This window comes from Anomaloglossus baeobatrachus, chromosome 3 (genome assembly GCF_048569485.1).
Source record: "Anomaloglossus baeobatrachus isolate aAnoBae1 chromosome 3, aAnoBae1.hap1, whole genome shotgun sequence".
Taxonomy (NCBI): Eukaryota; Metazoa; Chordata; class Amphibia; order Anura; family Aromobatidae; genus Anomaloglossus; species Anomaloglossus baeobatrachus.
Window position 1 is genome coordinate 308,576,843 of NC_134355.1, and position 22,205 is coordinate 308,599,047.

Below are 22,205 nucleotides of genomic sequence, written 5' to 3' on the forward strand. Positions count from 1 at the left end.
CTTTAGTGGTCAAAAAAACTCTATGAATTTGGTGGTGTTGCACTCAGTGACCTGAAAATCACAAAACTAAACCAAAACAATGGCGGAATAAAAAAAGTTACCATTTTATTACACTTTCAATTTGTTTTCTGGTTTTTAGGAACATTACGTGGTAAAGTGAATGTTGTCTTTCAGGACAACTCCTCAAGCAAAAAAGATCATATTTTGATGGCTAAATAAAAGGAAAATGGCTCGTGGAAAAAGGGAAGGATAAAAAACCATGAAGGGGTTAAAGTTCCCAAACGGATGAATGATAGGGCCCATTGTAGAAGGTCTTGGACTGATGGAGAACAGACGCTGTGGGAGATTTATTGGACATTTCTGTGGCTTGTGTTCTTGGACCCTGCACATATCCTTGTGCATGCCAGCAGAACAGCTTTCTCCAGATAAAGACACCGGATTGCTTCACAGACGTGTATGCAACAAATCTGCCATGTGTGACTTGTTCTAGAAGCAGCAATTCTATTTCCCAGGCCCCAGTGAGATAAAGGTCACTTCCCTCTATAGGTAGAGAGTACATACATGTGCATTTGAGTATTTCAGGTGAGCATCTGAAATATATAGGTCGTCTCTGCTGGCATTCTTGTTCATTCCTCCTCTAGTTCCTGGTAGTTTTCTTTGCTTTCCCCAGAGGTATTAAGAAGAAAAATAATTTTGAAATCTGGCTGTAAGGTCTTCATTGTGTAATGTGGTCAGTGTATATAGCCACTAATCCATGCATTCTACTAAACATACTAAATCTGCTGACTTGACCCTACTTCTGGTAATGAACCAAAATACCATTGCTTATTTTAGGTAATGAACATTCGAAAAGTATTAAGTCGACTGGATAAACCACAAGGACTTTATCCCAACTACCTGAATCCCAGCAGTGGCCAATGGGGACAACGTAAGTACTAACCAGAAAACACAATCTATCATTGGGAATGGCATCAAATGGAACAAAATAGAACGTTTCTTTGTCAATTTACTACTTCTTAGTTTTACTAGGCTGATAATGAGATCTGGCTGCTAACACTGACAAAACACAAGATATGGACGGATTAGGACAATTATACCTTGCACTTACAGGAGCTTTCATGACATCCCATTCAGATTCCATAGACCTTTAATAAGGAGCTTTTCCCCCTCCCCACCCCTTTCCAAATGTAACAAAGTAACATTTAGGGAGGCTTTCTATAAGAACGGGAAGTGTCTGGGGATGTTTCCCCATTCATCCAGAAGAGTGATTGTGAGGGCAGATAGGGATGTCAGACAAGGGCCTGACTTACGATCTCTGCTGTAGTTTATACTAAACAATTAACAACACCCAAGACAGTCACAACAGACTTCAATGAAGTGAAAGGCAACAACTTCAGGATCATATAAAAACGACAAAAAAGAGAAGTCTTTGGATTTGCCTCATATACCATTATATCCCATGGCCCAAAAACCACCAACAACAATGCAAGTTGCACATAGAAAAATCTTTGATTGGGTCAAGCATATAATTTTACATGGGATATAAAACATTATAACAGGTAAGGAGGTAAAAAGACACATGAGAGCGAACAAGAAATCCCCATGTGAGGCTACATGGATCTAGCAGGGTAAACACAAGGGTATATTCCCAGCAGGGCCAGTGTAAGTGCCTTCAGAGCAAACAGATTCAATGTGAAAGACAGAGCAGTACTAAGTAAAGAATCATAGGCACATTACCCAAACACATAGCCCGGCAAGGAATCCACCAAATGTAAAACTCACATGCAGACGCACAGGGGGAGCAGTCCCAATACGTATTTCGTGATGACTTCCTCAGGGGACCGTGGACAAAGGAGGGAAATGGACAAATTTATACACTAGTGTATATCAAATCATTTGCAGCACCTGTCACGGCTGCAGAGCTAAAGCACACTGAGCAGGCGTGGGCGGCTACTCCAGCATCACCTGGGCTAGGGAAAACCCTTTGATGACGTCACTTTTACCCAGAAGACGCTTCAGGGAGAGCCGTACACACTGCACATGTGCAGAGCCGCAAACAGGAAGTAAAGCTGCAAATGCCATGTCTACTCCTGGCAGAAGAAAGGGCAAATCGCATTAGGAATCACAGATAATATAGAACACTGTACAGGGACAAGAATATATACAATCTATATATATAATTGCCTTAGTCTGTCTGTCTGTCTGTCTGTCTGTCTGTCTGTCTGTCTGTCTGTCATGCTTCGAAATTGTGTCCTTACGGTGACACAAAGCTGATTGGCCGCTGGGCTCGCCATGGCCCCGCCCCCCCACACGGATTGGCCTCTCGCCCCGGCTCTCTGCAGGCCCCGCCCCCCTCACGCAATGCACGCTCGCTCTGGCCCAACTGACACGGAGCCCCGATTCCCAGGTGAGTACACACACACACATCAGATCACACTCACTCTCACACACACCTCACACATCACAACATGCTGGGATATCTCTTGCTTCTACACCGGCTCCGTCAGGATCCCAGCAGCGCCACACATAACCTTGCGATGCTGGGATCTTCACGGAGGCCGTGAAAGCTGGTAACCATTATACACATCGGGTAACTAAGGTCCCTTAGTTACCCGATGTGTATCATAGTTACCAGTGTACACCGACTCACTCTCACACACACCTCACACACACATCACATCGCATCCACACATCAAGGTCCTGCAGCGGCGGAAAATACAGACACATAACAGCACACACATACACACACACATAACAGCACACACATAACAGCACACACATACACACACACAAATCAGATCACACTCTCACACACACACATCACATCGCATCCACATACTCACAACATCCTGGGATATCGCTTGCTTCTCGGCGGCGATACTGTGCTGTTGTGATCTTCCAGGACCTGCCGGAGGATCACATGGCCAGAAGCATGTGATATCCCCGGATGTTGTGAGTATAAGTGCGTATGTGCGATATCGTCAGTGTCTGTGTGTGTGAGTGGATGCGATCGGGTGTGTGTGAGTGGATGCGATCGGGTGTGTGTGAGTGGATGCGATCGGGTGTGTGTGAGTGGATGCGATCGGGTGTGTGTGAGTGGATGCGATCGGGTGTGTGTGAGTGGATGCGATCGGGTGTGTGTGAGTGGATGCGATCGGGTGTGTGTGAGTGGATGCGATCGGGTGTGTGTGAGTGGATGCGATCGGGTGTGTGAGTGTCGGCAGAGGAGCACGGCGTGCTGGAGGAGGCTGGGAGCAGAGAGGCTGATCATGGGGAAGGCTGGGAGGAGAGAGGCTGATGCTGGGGGAGGCTGGGAGGGGGAGGCTGGGACGAGGGAGGCTGATGCTGGTGGAGGCTGATGCTTGGGGAGGCTGATGCTAGGGGAGACTGGGAGGGGAAGGCTGATGCTGAGGGAGGCTGGGAGGAAGGAGGCTGGGAGGAGAGAGGCTGATCCTGGGGAAGGCTGGGAACGGGAGGCTGATGCTGAGGGAGGCTGGAAGGAGAGAGGCTGATGCTGGGGGAGGCTGGAAGGAGAGAGGCTGATGCTGGTGGAGGCTGATGCTTGGGGAGGCTGATGCTGGGGGAGACTGGGAGCGGAAGGCTGATGCTAAGGGAGGCTGGGAGAGGGAGGCTGGGAGGAAGGAGGCTGGGAAGGGGAGGCTGATGCTGGGGGAGGCTGGAAGGAGAGAGGCTGATGCTGGTGGAGGCTGATGCATGGGGAGGCTGATGCTGGGGGAGACTGGGAGCAGAAGGCTGATGCTGAGGGAGGCTGGGAGGAAGGAGGCTGGGAGGAGAGAGGCTGATCCTGGGGAAGGCTGGGAAGGGGAGGCTGATGCTGAGGGAAGCTGGAAGGAGAGAGGCTGATGCTGGGGGAGGCTGGAAGGAGAGAGGCTGAGGCTGGGAGGAGAGAGGCTGATGCTGGGGAAGGCTGATGCTGAGGGAGGCTGGGAGGGGAAAGCTGATGCTGGGGAAGGCTGGGAGGACGGAGGCTGGGAGGAGAGAGGCTGATCCTGGGGAAGGCTGGGAGAGGGAGGCTGATGCTGGAGGAGGCTGGAAGGAGAGAGGCTGATGCTGGCGGAGGCTGATGCTGGGGAGGCTGGGAGAGGGAGGCTGATGCTGAGGGAGGCTGGGAGGAGGGAGGCTGGGAGAGGTAGGCTGAGAGAAGAGAGGCTGATGCGTGCGTGCGTGCGTGCGCGTGCGCGCGCGCGCGCGCACACACACACACACACACACACACACACACACACACACACACACACACACGCACGCACGCACGCACGCACGCACGCACGCACGCGCACTGCACAACACACCACACACACACACACACACACTGGGAACCACAAACAACTGCCCTACACAGACACCCACACACACAGACAACGCTGCACACACACAACACCCAACACACAAACACCGCGGCACACACAAATATACGCACATACCGCACAACACACACATTGCACAAAACATACCTCCCCCCAAAACACACCACACACACACAAACGCGCAACACACACACAACGCTACAGACACACAGCGCTCCACAAACAACGCAACACACGCAACACATACAACACCGCTCTCACCCCCCGTCACACCCAGACAACACCCAGAACATGTACAGCGCCTACACAAACACTTGGTAACTACAGACAACATCTCTCTCTATATATATATATATATATATATATAAACAAAAATCATACATGAACTACACAATACGTAAATTCTAGAATACCCGATGCGTAGAATCGGGCCACCTTCTAGTTACATCATAATAGCATCCAAAAAAGATGTACATGAAAGACATTAACACTGTTTATACAATATCAGATATAACAACATTTTCATCAATAAAACAGAGTCTAAGAAAGAATCACATATGGAGGACATGAGCGTATTGTATTCCTTCCCAGATCATGTTCAATGCAGACGGACCACCAGGTTAATGACACAGAAAGATATCCACCAAGGGTACAAAGTAAAAAACTGTAAAGAAAAAGACATAAAGGGAGTCCAGTTAAAAAAAATTTTTAAAAACCATTATATACAGAGCAGATTCAGTGCAGGGAACCCGCAGCCAAAACCAATTACACCCTATAACGGGAACCACATCAACCGCAGATGAGATCCACTGATTTATAAATAGGAAATAAAGGTCTGCCTCTCATTCAATCCCCGAGGGACCACTGTGTCAAGGAGAAATATCCAGCGACATTCCACCCGTGCCAACGCCTTATGGATGTTACCACCCCTCAGTCCAAGGTGCACACGGTCAATCCCCCTCACCTTAAAACTTGAGGGGTCAGACCCGTGATACAACCTAAAATGGCGGGGGATGGTCTTAAGGGAATCAACATCCTCAGATTTCGCTTGTTTGGCAGCGATGATATCTCTAATATGCTCCCTCGTCCGGACCCGTAATTCACGACTAGTGAGTCCGACATATATTAAGTCACAGGCACACGTGGCGTAATAAATTACGCCCGTGCTACTGCAAGAAATATGTTGTCGGATCTCAAATGTTTTGGAGCCGTCCGAAGAAGTAAAGGATGTTGCCCTGAGGATGTTCCCATGACGACACGCGATGCATGAGCCACATGGATATGATCCACAGATAGGACGTCCCATCATGAATGGTGGTTTCTTTTGTGCCACATAATGGTTTTGGACCAACATGTCGCGCAGGCTTCGGCCCCGACGTGCCGTCATGAGGGGTCGGTCGGGAAGCATATCTTTCAGCACAGGTTCTGTTTGTAAAACAGACCAGTGTTTAGTTAATATGCCACGGATGTGGTCCCATTGGCGGTTGAATGAGGAAATAAAGCGCACCTTAGATTCAGCAGGCTTTGTCTTGTCAGGATTAAAACGCAAAAGTAGTTGGTCTCTTGAAGCTGCTTTAGCGCGTCTATAGGCCTTTTTAATGGATCTGGCACTGTAGCCCCTCTCCCTGAACCTATCACGCATCTCACTGGCTCGACCTTCAAATGTATCCGTCTCTGAGCAAATCCGTTTAAGGCGGATAAATTGCCCGGTAGGGATCGCATTGATGGTAGATTGTGGATGGCCAGAAGATGCATGTAACAGGGCATTCACAGAGGAGGGTTTCCGATAAATGTCAGTGGTCAGAAGACCCTGATCATTAATGGAAATACCAATATCCAAAAAATCAACCCTAGACGGATCAGCCTGATAGGTGAGATAGATGTTATAGGAGTTGGAGTTCAATTGGCGCACAAAGCCCTCAAGCTCCAGGGCGGTCCCCCCCCAGATGACAAAGATGTCATCAATGAAGCGGAGCCAGCACTGCACATGGGAGCTAGCCGGCACGCCGTCGCCGAAAACCTCCCTCTCCCAGTAACCCAGGAAGAGGTTTGCGTACGAAGGCGCGCACGCCGCCCCCATCGCAGTGCCGCGCCGCTGGAGGAAGAACCGCTCACCGAAGGTGAAGGCATTGTGCGTCAGTACGAACTCCAACAATTCCAGAATCAGGTGTTGTAATGGTGGTGCCCAGTTACTCATACCCAGGAAATACTCAACTGCCTGCAGGCCATGCTCATGACAGATGTTGGTATATAAGGTCTCAACATCCAGAGTCGCCAGCAAAATCCCACGCTCAACTGTCAGGCCATTAATCCTCCTAAGGACGTCCGAAGTGTCTCTAACATGGGAGGGCAGCGTCTCAACCAGAGGTTGGAGATAAAAATCAATAAATTTGCATACTGCATCGCATAGCCCTCCGATGCCAGAGACAATCGGACGTCCAGGGGGAACCCGAGGGTTTTTATGTATTTTAGGCAAAAGGTAGAACGTGGGCGTTACTGGCATATCTGGAAGGAGACCATCATACATCTTCTTAGTAATGGTACCCGAGGCAAGAGCATTCTCGAGTATGAGAGTCAACTGGGTCAGGAAACCATTAGTTGGATTGGAGGGGAGCATCTGGTAGAAGTCTGTATTTCTCAATTGTTTGTACACCTCACGCTCATACATGGCAGAAGGCCAAACCACCACGTTACCACCCTTGTCCGCTGGTTTAATGATTACTCCCTCTAGTTTCCTCAGTTCCTCGAGGGCTCGCTGATGTTTAACAGCAAGGTTATTATTATTTGTTCTCTTAGAGAGGGATCTCAGGTCACCCATAACTAAGTCATGGAAGACTTGGACCTGAGGACATAGCGAAAACGGGGGGAACGTGGTGGAGCGCGGATACAAACGTGTAGGAAAAATATTGTCCAACTCACCAGATGCCTGTCCCTCCAATTCCTCAAGTGTCCGCACAGCCTCCTCCTCCCTCTCGACGGTGCAAGGGTTCAGGCTCGGTCCTCTAGCATGTATTTTATGGAGGACCACCTTTCTGAGGAACAGATTCAGGTCCTTAGCGACTAAAAAGATCAAAATTACAATCAGGTACAAAGGTTAGACCTAGTTTTAGGACCTCAATCTGGTCAGTAGTCAATTGGACCTGAGATAGGTTAATCACCTCCAGTTGGTTGGAATTGCCCTTCTTTGGAATTGCTCCCAAGGTGGATTTTCCAAGGGCTGGTGATGTTTTCTCGGGTCTATTTTTACCCGAAAAACCTCTCGTTACAGGTCTAGATGAGGCCTGAGATGTAGAACTTTCATCCTCCACCGAGGTCCCCTGAGGAAGTCGTCACGAAATACGTATTGGGACTGCTCCCCCTGTGCGTCTGCATGTGAGTTTTACATTTGGTGGATTCCTTGCCGGGCTATGTGTTTGGGTAATGTGCCTATGATTCTTTACTTAGTACTGCTCTGTCTTTCACATTGAATCTGTTTGCTCTGAAGGCACTTACACTGGCCCTGCTGGGAATATACCCTTGTGTTTACCCTGCTAGATCCATGCAGCCTCACATGGGGATTTCTTGTTCGCTCTCATGTGTCTTTTTACCTCCTTACCTGTTATAATGTTTTATATCCCATGTAAAATTATATGCTTGACCCAATCAATTAAAGATTTTTCTATGTGCAACTTGCATTGTTGTTGGTGGTTTTTGGGCCATGGGATATAATGGTATATGCGGCAAATCCAAAGACTTCTCTTTTTTGTCGAGTTTATACTAAAGGTGCTGGATGAGTTTGAGGTCAAGGCTTCCGCACAAGTTCTTCCATACCACGCTCTCCCATACATTCTTGATGGACCTTGCTAGAACAAAAAGATCCTCTCCAAACTCTTCCCACACAATTGAAATCATAAAATTACTCAAAATGAAAATTGAAAACAAGAAACTATCAAACTGAGATCAATATAAAAATTCTTAATAATGGCAGATTTCAGGGATGAGTACATAAGAGGGGTGGCCCTTTCTGAAGAAGGCTACGAAACACGGGTCAGGAGGTTCCAGAGACATATGCTGCATGGTGCTGGCCCCCTATCACTACAGACATTGTGCACTGTTTTATGGTATCCTCTACATTACTGTACTCTATCCTCTGCTCTGTTTTATCTGGTTATATTATTGTTTGCTCTATACATAGGAGACATCCAGAGACCTTCTATTTCTCTTGATATTCAGTGCACCTCTTATACAGTGCACCTTTTCCCTGTTAGTTGACTATACCTACCTATAGGTGGCACTTTTCCATTGCCTATTATGTGGTAATGATTTTTCTTCTAATTTCTCATTCTCATCTTACTCGGCATCAATGTGCAAATATACATAGGATTAGAAACAGTATGAGACACCTATCACCTGACGAGTGTTACACTGCACGTTTTTGGGATCACCTAGTAAATTTGTGGTATATTTGATATGAAATGGCTATATTTCTTTTTTTTTATCTGATAATTTTTTTTGATACCTTGATCTGTGTCCTGCCACATCATTTTTATTGCAAATAGATTCTCGTCAGTCCGCTCTGGGAGTGTGCTTGTAAACCAAGTTACTCATCTAGCAAAGCAAAATTTCCCATAGGAAATAATGCAAGCTCAGACAATTCGTTCCACAACTTGTGCAATGTCTCATCCTGATCCTCTATTGCGCCATTACACACATATGCTCACCTTATCTTACGTTCCCTCGCCAGCCTCCTGGTTCTTGTAGTTCGCCGGTACAGTATGTTTATCAGGTAACCATCACGACCGATGCTGGAGTTTCCGCTGCCAGCGTGTGATGTTGTCAAAGGCATGAACCGCTTGCTTCTGATTGGTCAGCGCACTGCCTTTGCAAAGCGGCTGACATCGGAAGTTCCTCCATTGTCGCAATGCTTACACGATACACAACCGCTTCTCAAAGGCAATGCACTGGCCAATCAGAGGCAAGTGGTTCCTGCCTTTGACATCAGCGCGCTGGCAGCGGAAGGTCCGGCATCGGTCGCGATGGTTACCTGATACACATCCTGTACCGGTGAACTACAAGAACCGGGAGGCCGGCGATGGAGCGGACGGTAAGGTGAGCATATATATGTGTGCATGCGTGTTTGTGTGGACTGCAAGAGCGGGTCAGAGCGAGGTGAAAGTACGGAACCGGAAGTGTGTGCGGTGAGTATTTGCTCGGATAGCAAAGCTTGCTTGTAAGCAAAGTTTCAAATTTACAGCAGGCTTTTCTTGTATAGCGAAATACTCGCACACAAAGTTACTATTAAACTGAGGTTCCACTGTATATTACAAAGTTGCTTATTTCCATGTGTACTATTGATTCATGAAATAAATATGTAGACAACACCTTCACTTTAAGTCAGTCTTGGTCAAAGCAAGATGGGCTGCGAGTATAGAGTGAGCGTAGGGGAAAAATTGAGGTAAAGTAAAAAAAAATTCTTAGATGCACTTATACTATTGATTTTATGCAAAGTTTGTTGAAATTACTATAACACTTTTAAGATTTCCCTTCTCTGGAACTAAGCGGCCTAGGCCAACCCTTTTGAAGACAACTCAGCATCTTTTCTTCACTAAACTGCACAGGTTATACAATGGAGTCAGGCAGGCAACGTTCTTCTGGCAGTTGTCAGACCCGTCCCATCAGGCTCCCGGATAGAGAAGTGTCGTCCCTCCAGAACATGTGTCCACTGCTCCTTTAGTCCAGTGGTGGCACTCTGATGCTTGGTGATGTAAGACTTGAATGGCTGAGCAGCGGCATAGAGACCCAGAACAATGAAGCACCTGGTGCACAGTTTTGTGCTAATGTTAATGCCAAAGTTGGCTTGGGGCTTGGCTTTTGAGTTAGATCGTTGGCAACTTTTATGCACTATTACAACACCACTCTGTAACTTTAAATTATTTGCTATATTTAGTCCCTTTCAGTAAAGGGAATCTGTCACCAGATTGTTGCTCCCCCATTTGTGAGCAGCATAATCTAGAGACTGAGAGCCTGATTCCAGCAATGTGTCACTTATTGAGCTGTTTGCTGTCATTTTGATAAAATCAATGTTTTCTCTGCTGCAGATCTATCAGTTATAGAGAGCTTATGAATATGCTGGACTACCTGCAGCACACAAAGTAGTCCTCTAATGATGATCTTAATCAGTGATTTTATCAAAAGCACACTAAGCAGCACAGTAAATGACACATCCTTTGAGTCAGGGTTTCAGACCCTACATTATGCTGATTTTAGATAAGGTAACAAAAACCTGGTGACTGATTCCCTTTAAACAGAATCTGTCACCAGATTTCTCAAAACTCATCTGAGAGCAGCATGTTGTAGGGGCAGAGACCCCAATTCCAGCAATGTCACTTACTGACCTGCCTTTGTTCTGCTAAACCCTAGCTTTCTGTCTATGCTGTGCCAATCAGGGGGAGGGGGGGGGGGGTTATACAAAGTTTGACTGAAGGAGTACATCAGCAGGCTGACAATTCCTCTAATAATGATCTTTTACTCAATAAAACAGTGATTGTATCAAAACTACAGCAAGCAGCCCAGTAAGCGATACATAATTGGAATCGGGGTCTTTTTTTCCTCCATCATGCTGCTCTAAGGCTATGCGTTTTTTTCCTGTGTTAACGCTGCGTTTTGAACTGCAGCATTTCAGTGCCAAATTGCTTGCGTTCTGCTTCCCCAGCAAAGTCTGAGAAGTCCGAAAATTCAATGCGCACGCTGCGTTTTTAGATTGTGTGCACGTGTGCGCTCTGCACCGCACACAAAAGGTCCGCTTCAGAGCGCAGCTGAAAAGCTCCGTTCTGAAGCGCCTAGCCTAGTGCCTGCAGAATTTGTGCGCTCTGCATGCTGCCTCTCCCTATAGACAGCATGCAAAGCGCACGAAAGAAGTGACATGTCACTTCTTAGAACGCAGCGATTTGGCAGCAGCCGAAGCGCTGCGCTCTAATACGCCACGTGCGCACGTCTCATGCACAATCTTCATAGACTGTGCAGGGGACGCAGGACACATGCAGTTACGCTGCGGTGCAGAACACAGCGTAACTGCATGCAATACACACATGTGCGCACATAGCCTTAAACGCAGTGTTTTTGATGCCAAAAATTGCTGCGGAAAAAAAAGCAGCATGTTACTTCTTTTGTGCGTTGTAGCTGTGTTCTCCACCCATTGAAATCAATGATGTGGGTCACAACGCAACCAAAATGCACTTGGACTGCATTTTTGTTGTGTTCTGTCTGTCGGTCGGTCTCACTCTCGGTCGGTCTCACTCTCGGTCGGTCTCACTCTCGGTCGGTCTCACTCTCGGTCGGTCTCACTCTCGGTCGGTCTCACTCTCGGTCGGTCTCACTCTCGGTCGGTCTCACTCTCGGTCGGTCTCACTCTCGGTCGGTCTCACTCTCGGGCGGTCTCACTCTCGGGCGGTCTCACTCTCGGGCGGTCTCACTCTCGGGCGGTCTCACTCTCGGGCGGTCTCACTCTCGGGCGGTCTCACTCTCGGGCGGTCTCACTCTCGGGCGGTCTCACTCTCGGGCGGTCTCACTCTCGGGCGGTCTCACTCTCGGGCGGTCTCACTCTCGGGCGGTCTCACTCTCGGGCGGTCTCACTCTCGGGCGGTCTCACTCTCGGGCGGTCTCACTCTCGGGCGGTCTCACTCTCGGGCGGTCTCACTCTCGGGCGGTCTCACTCTCGGGCGGTCTCACTCTCGGGCGGTCTCACTCTCGGGCGGTCTCACTCTCGGGCGGTCTCACTCTCGGGCGGTCTCACTCTCGGGCGGTCTCACTCTCGGGCGGTCTCACTCTCGGGCGGTTTCACTCTCGGGCGGTCTCACTCTCGGGCGGTCTCACTCTCGCGCGGGATGACAATGAAGTCTGGTGAAGTTCATCCGAGTTCATTCTCATCACGCGACTGTCTGCTGTGAGCGACCATGTAACAGAGCTGAGTTGACTGGGGAGCGCACTGTCAAAAATGCATGCAAAACGCATGGAAAATGCGTTTTGGATGCATTTTTTTTTTTTTTTTTTTACAAACGCAGTCTTTACATTAGTCCAGTCTGCCAGAGGGTGTATTCTTTTCCGCACTGCACAGAACGCAACGTGCACACATACCCAAAAAAAGATGGCAAAAACCTGGTGTCAATTCCCTTTAGGAGGTATGTAATTGTGTCTTATTTGTCGGGGAGGGCATTGGATTCCCAGCCTGTAAACACTGCCTGCCTTGAATGATGATCTCACACTGTAATAAGACATTGTGAAGCCACGCTGGCTGTACGCACTCGTAGATAATGAGTCACGCAGAGCACAAGAATACCGAGCATTAACAAAGCAAACTTTGTGCCTTTATTCACTCCTTGTCTCTCTTAAATATATATCCCTATTCAGAAAAGTAATTGCTGCAGCAGAAATGCTTCTGCCTTGTGACCAGTAACTAAGGGACCAATAAAGATGCCTTGTTCATCTAACAAGATGCAAGGCTTTACCAGCTCCCTTCATTTAGAAAGAGTAGGTTACATCGGCATGCATTTTGCCTTGTGACACAAGCTCCTCAGGTCCCACAATCTTTGGAGCCAGGGAAGTTGTTGGAGGTCAGTGAATAGAAGTTTCTCTAACCTTCACTATACAAATTGTAACTTGTGTCATTTGAATACTTGATTGTGCCTCCCGTCAGGTGAATACAATCTTCCCACATATGTCTATACATGGCTGCTAATATGCTCCGCAGCAGTGTAGGTGGTTTAAGAACACATTTACAATGTATCCTGGAGAGCGCATTATAAGTGAAAGCAAGGTCTGCATTCATGAGGCTCTCATCCAACTAATCCCAAATGGTGGGTGGATATATATTAAGACGCACGCAATGGGAAACATTCATTTCAGAGTCTGCTCTGCATATGTTTATGCAACTTGTTTTTTGTTTTTTTTTCTTGATGCAGGGACGTTTGTGCCATAGTTTTGGAACTTGGCACATACTGGGGAGATGTACAGCCATGCCCAAAAGAGTTGGCACCCATGAAATTATTCCAGAAAATAAAGTATTTCTCCTAGAAATGTATTACAATTACATGTTTTGTTATACACATGTTTATTATCTTTGTGTGTATTGGAACAACACCAAGAAAGAGGGGGGAGAAAAGGCAATTTGGATTTAATTTCGCACAACTCCATAAATGGGATAGAAAAAATTGTTGCCACGCTCAACTTATTTGGTTGCACAGCCTTTGGAATAAATAGCTGCAATCAATCGCTTCCTATAACCATCAACATGTTTCTTACACCTCTCATCTGAAATTTTAGATCACTCTTCTTTTGCAAACTGCTCCAAGTCTCTAATATTTGAAGTGTCTTCTCCCAACAGCAATTTTAAGATCTCTCCACAGGTGTTCAATGGGATTCAGATCTGGACTCACTGGCCACTTCAGGATTCTCCAGGACTTTGTTTTCATCCATTGCTGGGTGCTTCTTGAAGTATATAAGGGGTCATGAGCTGGAAGACCCCATGACCTAGGACTCAAACCCATCTTTCTGACACAGGGCACTACATTGCAACCCCAAATCCTTTGGTAGTCTTCAGTACCAGATGCAACAAAACCACTCCAAAACATCTTTGAGCCTCCACCATATTTGACTGTAGGTACTGTTTAAAAAAAAAAAATAATGTAGGCTGTGTTCAGTTTTCGGTAAACAGAATGTGTAGTGTCATCTGTCCCCAAGACTTTCCCAGAAGGATTTTGGCTTTCTCACGTACATACTGGCAAACTGCACTCTAGGTTTGTCTGTCAGCAATGGCGTCCGCTTGGGTCTCTTACCATAGCATTTCATTCAAATGTCAAGGGATAGTTCGCACTGACACTGATGTACCCTGAGCCTGCAGGACAGCTTGAATTTCTTTGGAGCTTGATTGGAACTGCTTATCCACCATCCGGACTATCCTGCATTGCAACCTTTTATCCATTTTTCTCTGCTGTCCACATCCAGGGAGATTAGCTACAGTGCCATGGGTTGTAAACGTCTTGATTATGCCGCGCACTGTGGACAAAAGAACATTAAGATTTCAGGAGTGAAGATGGACTTGTAACCTTGAGATTGTTGATAATTTTTCAACAATTTTGGTTCTCAAGGCCTCACAGTTCTCTTCTCTCTGTATTCCCCATTCTTAGTGTGGCAGACACACAAACAATGCAAAGACTGAATCAACCTCTTCCCTTTTTATCAGGTTTCAGGTGTGATTTTCATATTGCCCACACCAGTGTATTGCTACATTTGAATGGGCTTCACGTGCTTGAAACATAGTTACTTAACCACAACAATTTTGTCTAGCCCATTTTTGGAGTCTTGGAAAATTATGTTCAATTTGCCCTTTTCCCCCCTCTTTTTTCTTTTTTTTTTTTTTCTTTTTTTTTGTGGTGTTCCAATACACGCAAAGATAATAAACATGTATAACAAAACGTGTAATTGCAATAATGTTCTATGAGAAATATTTATTTTCTGGAATAATATCACGGATGTTAATTCTTTTGGGCATGGCTGTACATGTCACCGGTATGTGCCAAGTTCCAAAAGCATATATGGCCATAACGTGTAATTGCAATAATTTTCTTGGTGAAATACTTAATTTTCTGGTACAATTTCAAAGGTGTCAATACTTCTGGCCATGAATGTATGAATGATCATCTCTGAATCCTCAACTGTGGGTGGGGGTCTCCGTCACTTACACTTGTGTGTGTAAAAACCTTACAGGGAACTAATCAGTAACACTACTCCTGCACTAGCAGACAAAGTGCATGATAAAGCCTTGTAAAACACTATGAAAGATGGCTAATAGTTCACCAAAATTTGTTTTTGACATGCAAATTTGGTTCACAAGTGCACTGGTGTGTGTCAGTGCACTTGCAGTCTGAGTCCTATTCGCTTCTCCCAGCCTGTGCAACCCTCTGCTTCTTCTTGACTGACAGTAATGAGTATCTTAAGTCATTTATGCAGCAGAGCCTGTGTCTCCACTGTCCATAATGAAGTGGTGGTTGCATCGGCGTGGAGAATCACAGGAGCCATAGACTGCACAGCCATTACCGGATTTTTCGGACCATAAGACGCACTTTTTTTCCTCCAAATTTGGGAGGAAAGTGTGGGGTGCGTCTTATGGTCTGAAGCTGCGGGGTAGGGAGCTGTGGGGAGTCCGCGCTGTGGAGTGGGATCACAGGAGGCAGGGAGGGTCGCTACTGCAGGATGCCGGCTGCTGGAGAAACCACGTGTGCCCGCTGCTTAGTCAGTGAATATTCATTAGCTGCTCCCCGCCCACCTCTCTGCAGTCAGCGGGGGTGAGGAGCAGCTAATGAATACTTGTTTAATGTAAACAGCGGTCACACGTGGGAGCTCCAGACGCCGGCTTCCTGCAGCGGCTGGGGAGACTGTGTGTCCGCTGTGAAGGAGGCAGGAGCAGGGTGCCGCTGCACTCCTGTATGGCCGGGGGGAAGTGCAGATCACTGGAGTATCCAGGCCAGAGCACGGCCCACCTTCACAGCACAGCCGCAGTCTCTGTGCTGAGGGCTCAAATTACTTTCACTTTGCTCCTGCTGCCTCTGCACTAGAAACGAAGTCTCCCGTAGCTGACAAGTGATGTAATGCAGAGGGGTGGCCAGAACAGCACAGAACAGCACAGTGCCCGCCTCTCCATTACATCACTGCAGGTCCTTGAGATATGGGAGACTTTGTAATGCCAGGACCAAACTGAAGCATGGTGAGCATCACATCAGTAAAAGTAAGGCAATAAATCAATAAATAATATAGTATAAAGGCAATACTGTACACCTGGATGGGGTTGGATCATATATATATATATATATATATATATATATATATATATATATATATATATATATATATATATATATATATATATATATATATATATATATATATATATATATATATATATATATATATAATCTTTACACACACATACACAAACGCACACACAATATATAACTATGTACACACAGACACACACACACACACACTATATACACACACACACTATAACTATATACACACACACACACACACACACACACACAATCCAGATTGGAGGATCACACACATAATGATGGGGAACATACATATTCCACGATGGGGGCCATATATACCTGGAAGGTACCCAGAATGGAGGATATGAGGACAGAATTTGGGGATATTATTACCTCAGTAACACTGTCAGCAGTAAAATAACAGTGTGTCATCATGACCACATTCTTTTACTTTAATTTTATTTTTTTATTTTTTTTCCTTCTCTAAAACAAGGGTGCGTCTTATAGTCCGAAAAATACGGTAATTTGCAAACCTAATTTTCAAATAAAAACCTACAAATGTCAGCACAGTGGATACTACTATAAGAAGCATCTTTTACAATGGTTAACACAGGCCTATCTCACCAACCGATGCGCGTGCAGGGATGGTGTTACTCTCGGGTTTCCTCAGGTCTGATTAGTGAAATCCCTAACCAGCTATTTTTGTTATTGATAGGTGTGGACAGACAAATGGGGTAGAACTAAATAGGAGTTCTGAGTCCTTTTAGAATGGAAATTGCTTTTCAATGTTCTTTTGACTAAATATCTACATATAAAAGTTGTCCTGCCCTGCATCATGTGCATCTATCATCTACACAGCTCCCCAATCTCCCTTCTGCACAGGCGTATTTTGCTCTGCTGACGAAATGACATCCGGGTCATCAGCGCTCTTTGGCCTCTGCCAGTGCATGCCCATTACAGGAATTTGCTCTGCCCACAGCAGGACAGAGTGAAGGATGTTTGCTCAGGAGTGAGCTTTGGATTCGCTGTATGGATGCTGCAGGGTGCATCATCCATACTAAACAGGATAGCGATTGCAGAGATAGACACAAAGCAAGAAGACGTGGTAACCGTTTGAAAACGCATGGAAAAAATGCAGCAAAAACATGGCAAAATTGCAGTAAAAAACGCAGGAAATGCAGATTTAGTGCAGAAATTTTTGAAACCAAATACTCAGTATGCGCACATAGCCTAAAGGTGGTCTTACTTTATATTGGGAAAAGCTGGTAGCATGATCCCTTTAAGAGTATAAATTGCCCTCTTTTGACTAGGTGACGGGTTCTACTGGACAAGCTCCACCCCGCTTTCACAAAGTTGGTGCAGGTGGCCAGGAATGGGGGAAACACTTTACAAGCCAAATTTTTACGCAACTGCGAGCTGCACAAAGTTTACAATATTTGATTACTTTTCCACCAAAATGGCAAACTGCATGGGGAATCTGCCCCTAAGCGCTATGAGAACATGCTGCAGAGTATCATTGGGAATACAAGCAATTGACTAGAGCTGAGGGTCACCTTTAAAGCCTTCTAAATGTAAGGCTGCCATAATGTATAGGCTGCATCTAAGGTGAGCAGGGACAGAAGATGTAATATACCTGATTTCCCATCGGAGTTTAAGTAGGAAACGGTTTGGCATCATGTCTGAATTTGATAGCTTGTGTCTGACTGTGATATGCTCATCTTAAATATTTTCTAATTTTCCTATCCTTTTCCTGCTTAAAATGTAATATTCAGTTTGCACCTGTTTTTCCGTTAACTATTTGCTAGCGATCAGTAGAATATAAAAAATCTCAATCATTCGTTCCTTTTAAAATCTTGAATTTAATTTAGGACTTTTGGATTTCATGAGTGGCACGCATTTTCAAATACTGTGTGCTTCAGGCAAGCGAGCCCCTTCATCATAGCAATGGTAACTTTTACTAAGGACTGAAACATGTCAGCGGGTTCGTTTGTGAATTCCGGTTCGTTTGTGAATTCCATGAGGCCAAACTAACATGAAAGATTTTAAAGAATCACATATTGGAGCTTCTTTTATATTCTACTATAATTGCTGCCCTGTGTCTTTATGCAATAATGTCCGGTTACTTATTCCATTATTTGGATTTTAATGTTGAAAGATACAGTAATAGTGTTCAGAAACATTTCTAACCTCTTTGTACAATGTCATTGGTGCTCTGTTCACCTCCCCTGCACAGTTTCTATAACAGAAGAGTGCCAACGCTGGATGGTACTGCTGTGAACGATGTTGTACTATACTGCTCAGATTACATGAGACACAGCTGAATGGTACTGCTGCATAAGCTTTGTGTATGCAGCAGTAAAATGTGATAAATCATCTAGGTGATATGTGGAAGTGCGGCACTCCAACAAAATTTATAGTGCCTGGATAGGGTCCAACCCCTATATCAACAAATCCAAAAATTGGGCACTACAGACCCGGACGGGCAGTGTTTCAACTATATCCTATTTTCCACTATTCCAAAACGTTGTGTTATCTGATGAAGGTCGTTTGACCGAAATATTACACAGTATACACAACTGTTTGTTCCAATAAAGAACTGCTTGTTTCAATAAAGAATTTTTTTCCCATTTCAAAATCATCTAGGTGGTTAGGCAAAGGAGGAAGTTGAGGGGGCTATGTCACTTCTATCAGAATTCATGTCTAACAAAGAGTACCAGTAAAAGTTTTATAAATACAGTACTTAAAAAAAAAAAAAATTGGGGATATTTGGCTTTCAGGTAAAATTTATCTAAAGTGTAAAATGTTCACACTACAGTGATATTTTATCATGAAAGTAGGATATTTAAGTTGAAGAATGCAATGGTGATTTCCTTATCTCAAACAGTTTATTGAAACAAAAGCCAGCAATAGATATGGGTATAACACCCCCCTCCCCCCTTTCCTCCAAAACAATGTCTCCATAACTTGTCATGTAGCCTTAAACAACAGTTACGGCTTGGCAATGACCTCTCATGCTGTTCACAAGTGGAGTTATTGTCTGCTGAGGCAATGCACGCTACTCTTCTTCTTTTTTTTTTTTTTTTTTGAAGGGCGGTCCTCACGTTATTGAGGTTCTGGCATACAGTTACAAGCCTCTACATCGCGACTCCTCTGATCTCATAGGTTTTCTATGGGATTCAGGTCCAGAGAAAGTGCGGGCCACTCCATTGGAGGTACCCCAGGCTCCAGCAGCCATTCCCCAATGATGCAACCTTGATGAGCTGAAGCATTGTTATCCATGAAGATGAAATTAGTCCTGTTTTGTTAATAAACAGGCTCAATAACTGGATTAATGATGATATTCTGGTACTAGAGGCTTCTCACTTTACCATTCACAAAGTTTAAGGCAGTTCTGTATTGACTAGATACACCTGCCAACACCAACACGACCAAAGAGCTATCCGGTGACAACAGTGGCTGATATAGTGCTCTCCTTGACATCTCCATCGTTGGTGGTCACCATTTCTGCTTTGCAATAATGGACTTTCATCAGTGAACAGCACTGGGGCCCAATGGACCCTCTTCCAGCGTAGATGATGTCTGTGCCTTGTCAGGTACCCTTGCTGGTCGTCTTGCAGTCATACCAAGCTGATGTAAATGGTTTCAAATCGTCTGATGTGACACTGGGGTGCATCTCCCCTCCATTACATGTGCCTGGAGTTGTGTGGCATTCATAATTTGGTTCCAAAGGACATTTCTCACCATGAAGCGGTCATCAGTGTGGGATGTGGCCAAAGGATGTCCACAAGGCCTTTCTGTGAATCTTCCAGTCTCTCTGTATTTCTGTTGACACCTGCTGATGAAGCCTCACAATGGTGAGGTACTGCTGATTAATTGCTACGTGTCGTCTTGGTCTCATGATGTCAAAATGTGAACAGCATGATGAGGACGAGTGTTTAATCTATTTTATATCAATTCTAATTGAACCCCAAAATTTATTGGGTGATTCATTAATCAAACACACGATGTGAATTTTACTATTAAGCTTCTTGTTAGAACAAAAACTTGTTCAAAAAGTACTGAAAAATTTAACAGTTGGACATGGGCATCCAAGAGTTGAGAAGGTCACATTAAGTTCATGTGAAAAGGTTAGAGTGCATCATCCTGGAGAGAAAGGATCATCCTGAAATTTCCCTAAAAAGCCAAATATCCCTAACTATTTGAGTAGTGTGTAAGGGGGCAAAAAGCCATATTGGGGACATAGCTATCATGTGGAAGTTGCTCCGGTAACATGAGACCTAAGCACAACTTTTTGGGCAAAATGTAAAACAATGAGTGGTAAAAAACTAAAACTGCACATCACTCTGAAAACACCATCCCCACCGTCAAACATGGTGGTGGCAGCATCATGCTTTTCTGCAGCAGGAATAGGGAAGCTGGTGACAATTGATGGCAAGATGTATCTTTAAATACAGAGGAATCCTGGAGGGAAACCTGGTGGAGGCTGAAAAACACTTGAGACTGGGGTGTAGGATCACGTTCCAGCAGGACAACAACCCTAAAAATCCTACCAGAGCTACAGTGCAATGGTTTAGATCAGGGGTCTCAAACACGCAGGCCGCAGGGTAGTTCGTGCGGCCCCCAGGGCCGTGCCCCTGTTCACTATTGCGGCAGCTGCATGGGCCGCAGCCACTGTCTGCACTTTGTCAGATGAATGTGTTGCCGGCGCTGCGCTCTTGCGCCGGCAATACAATCATCTCACATAAATCACTGACAGTGACACTGCAACTGCCGTGATAGTGAACAGTGGCACGGGCCTGGGGGCCGCACGAAGCAGAGATGAGGCAGCGGAGGGAGCGCGGGACAGGGGAGAAGAGTGGTTTGTTTGTGTGTGTGTGTGTGTGTGTGTGTGTGTGTTGGACGTTCACCCCTTATCGACCTATGACGTACTGGGTACATTATGGCTCCCTGGTACTTAAGGACCCATGACGTACCCAGTACGTCATGGCGAAATCGCAGCCCCGGTGGCTGCGATCGTTGCAAATACCTTAGATTCGGGGAGGAAGGGACCTCAGGAGGGGTCGTGTCTCCTCCCCGAACCTACGGAGGCTGTGATTGGCTGATGAACGCCGCTCTGCCAATCACAGCCACTAATGATGAAGCCATTGAAAATCGCTGAAACATTGAAATCCAGCCAAGATCAGTGCAGCTGTAGCACCGATCATTGGCTGGAGCTGGGTGACCTGTGTTTCACCCGCCCCCAGCTCTGATTGGAGAGACCGGCCTTGTGACCGATCTCTCCAATCACTGTGGATCTGGGGCCGCAGACCAGACCACTCCCCTCAGCTTCACTCCGGCGTCTGTGGAAGGTGAGGGGAGCTGCTGACCCATTACTGCAGGATGGGGACAAAGTGCGCACATTACTATGAGATGGGGATAAGGCTGGGGACATTACTATAGGATTGGGACATTACAAGGATGGGCACAATACTATTGGATGGGGACATTACTATAGGATAGGGACTAGGATGGGCACATTACTATAGAATGGGGACAAGGCTGGGGACATTACTATAGGATGGGGACAAGGTGGGCACATTACTATAACATGGGGACAGTACTATAGGATGGGGACATTACTACAGGATGGGGACAAGGTGGGCACATTACTGTAGGATAGGGACATTACTACAAGGGGACAAGGATGGGAAACATTACTATAGAATAGGGATAATGCTGGGGACATTACTATAGGGTGGGGACAAGGTTGGCACATTACTAAAGGATGGGCACATTACTATAGAATGGGGACAGTACTATAGGATGGGGACATTGCTACAAGGGGACAAGGATGGGGAACATTACTATAAGATGGGGGACAAGGATGGACACATTACTATAAATTGGGGACATTACTATAGGATGGGGACAAGCATGAGCACTTTACTATAACATGGGGACAAGGATGAACATATTACTACAAAATGGGGACAAGGATGGGGAACATTACTTTAGGATGGGGACAAGGATGAGCACATTACTGTGGGATGGGGACTAGGATGGGGTACAGTACTACAAGGGGACAAGGATGAGC

At 45.8% G+C, this 22,205-nt stretch overlaps 1 protein-coding gene across 1 annotated transcript in view; it reads left to right on the top strand.

Annotated features, from left to right (window-relative positions):
• Positions 1–22,205, top strand: part of MAN1A1 (mannosidase alpha class 1A member 1) — a 306,505-nt gene that overhangs the window by 260,791 nt on the left and 23,509 nt on the right. The window contains exon 7 of the mRNA XM_075340007.1: positions 835–928. Coding sequence (XP_075196122.1) covers positions 835–928 — 94 coding nt within the window. The remainder of the gene's footprint in view (positions 1–834; positions 929–22,205) is intronic.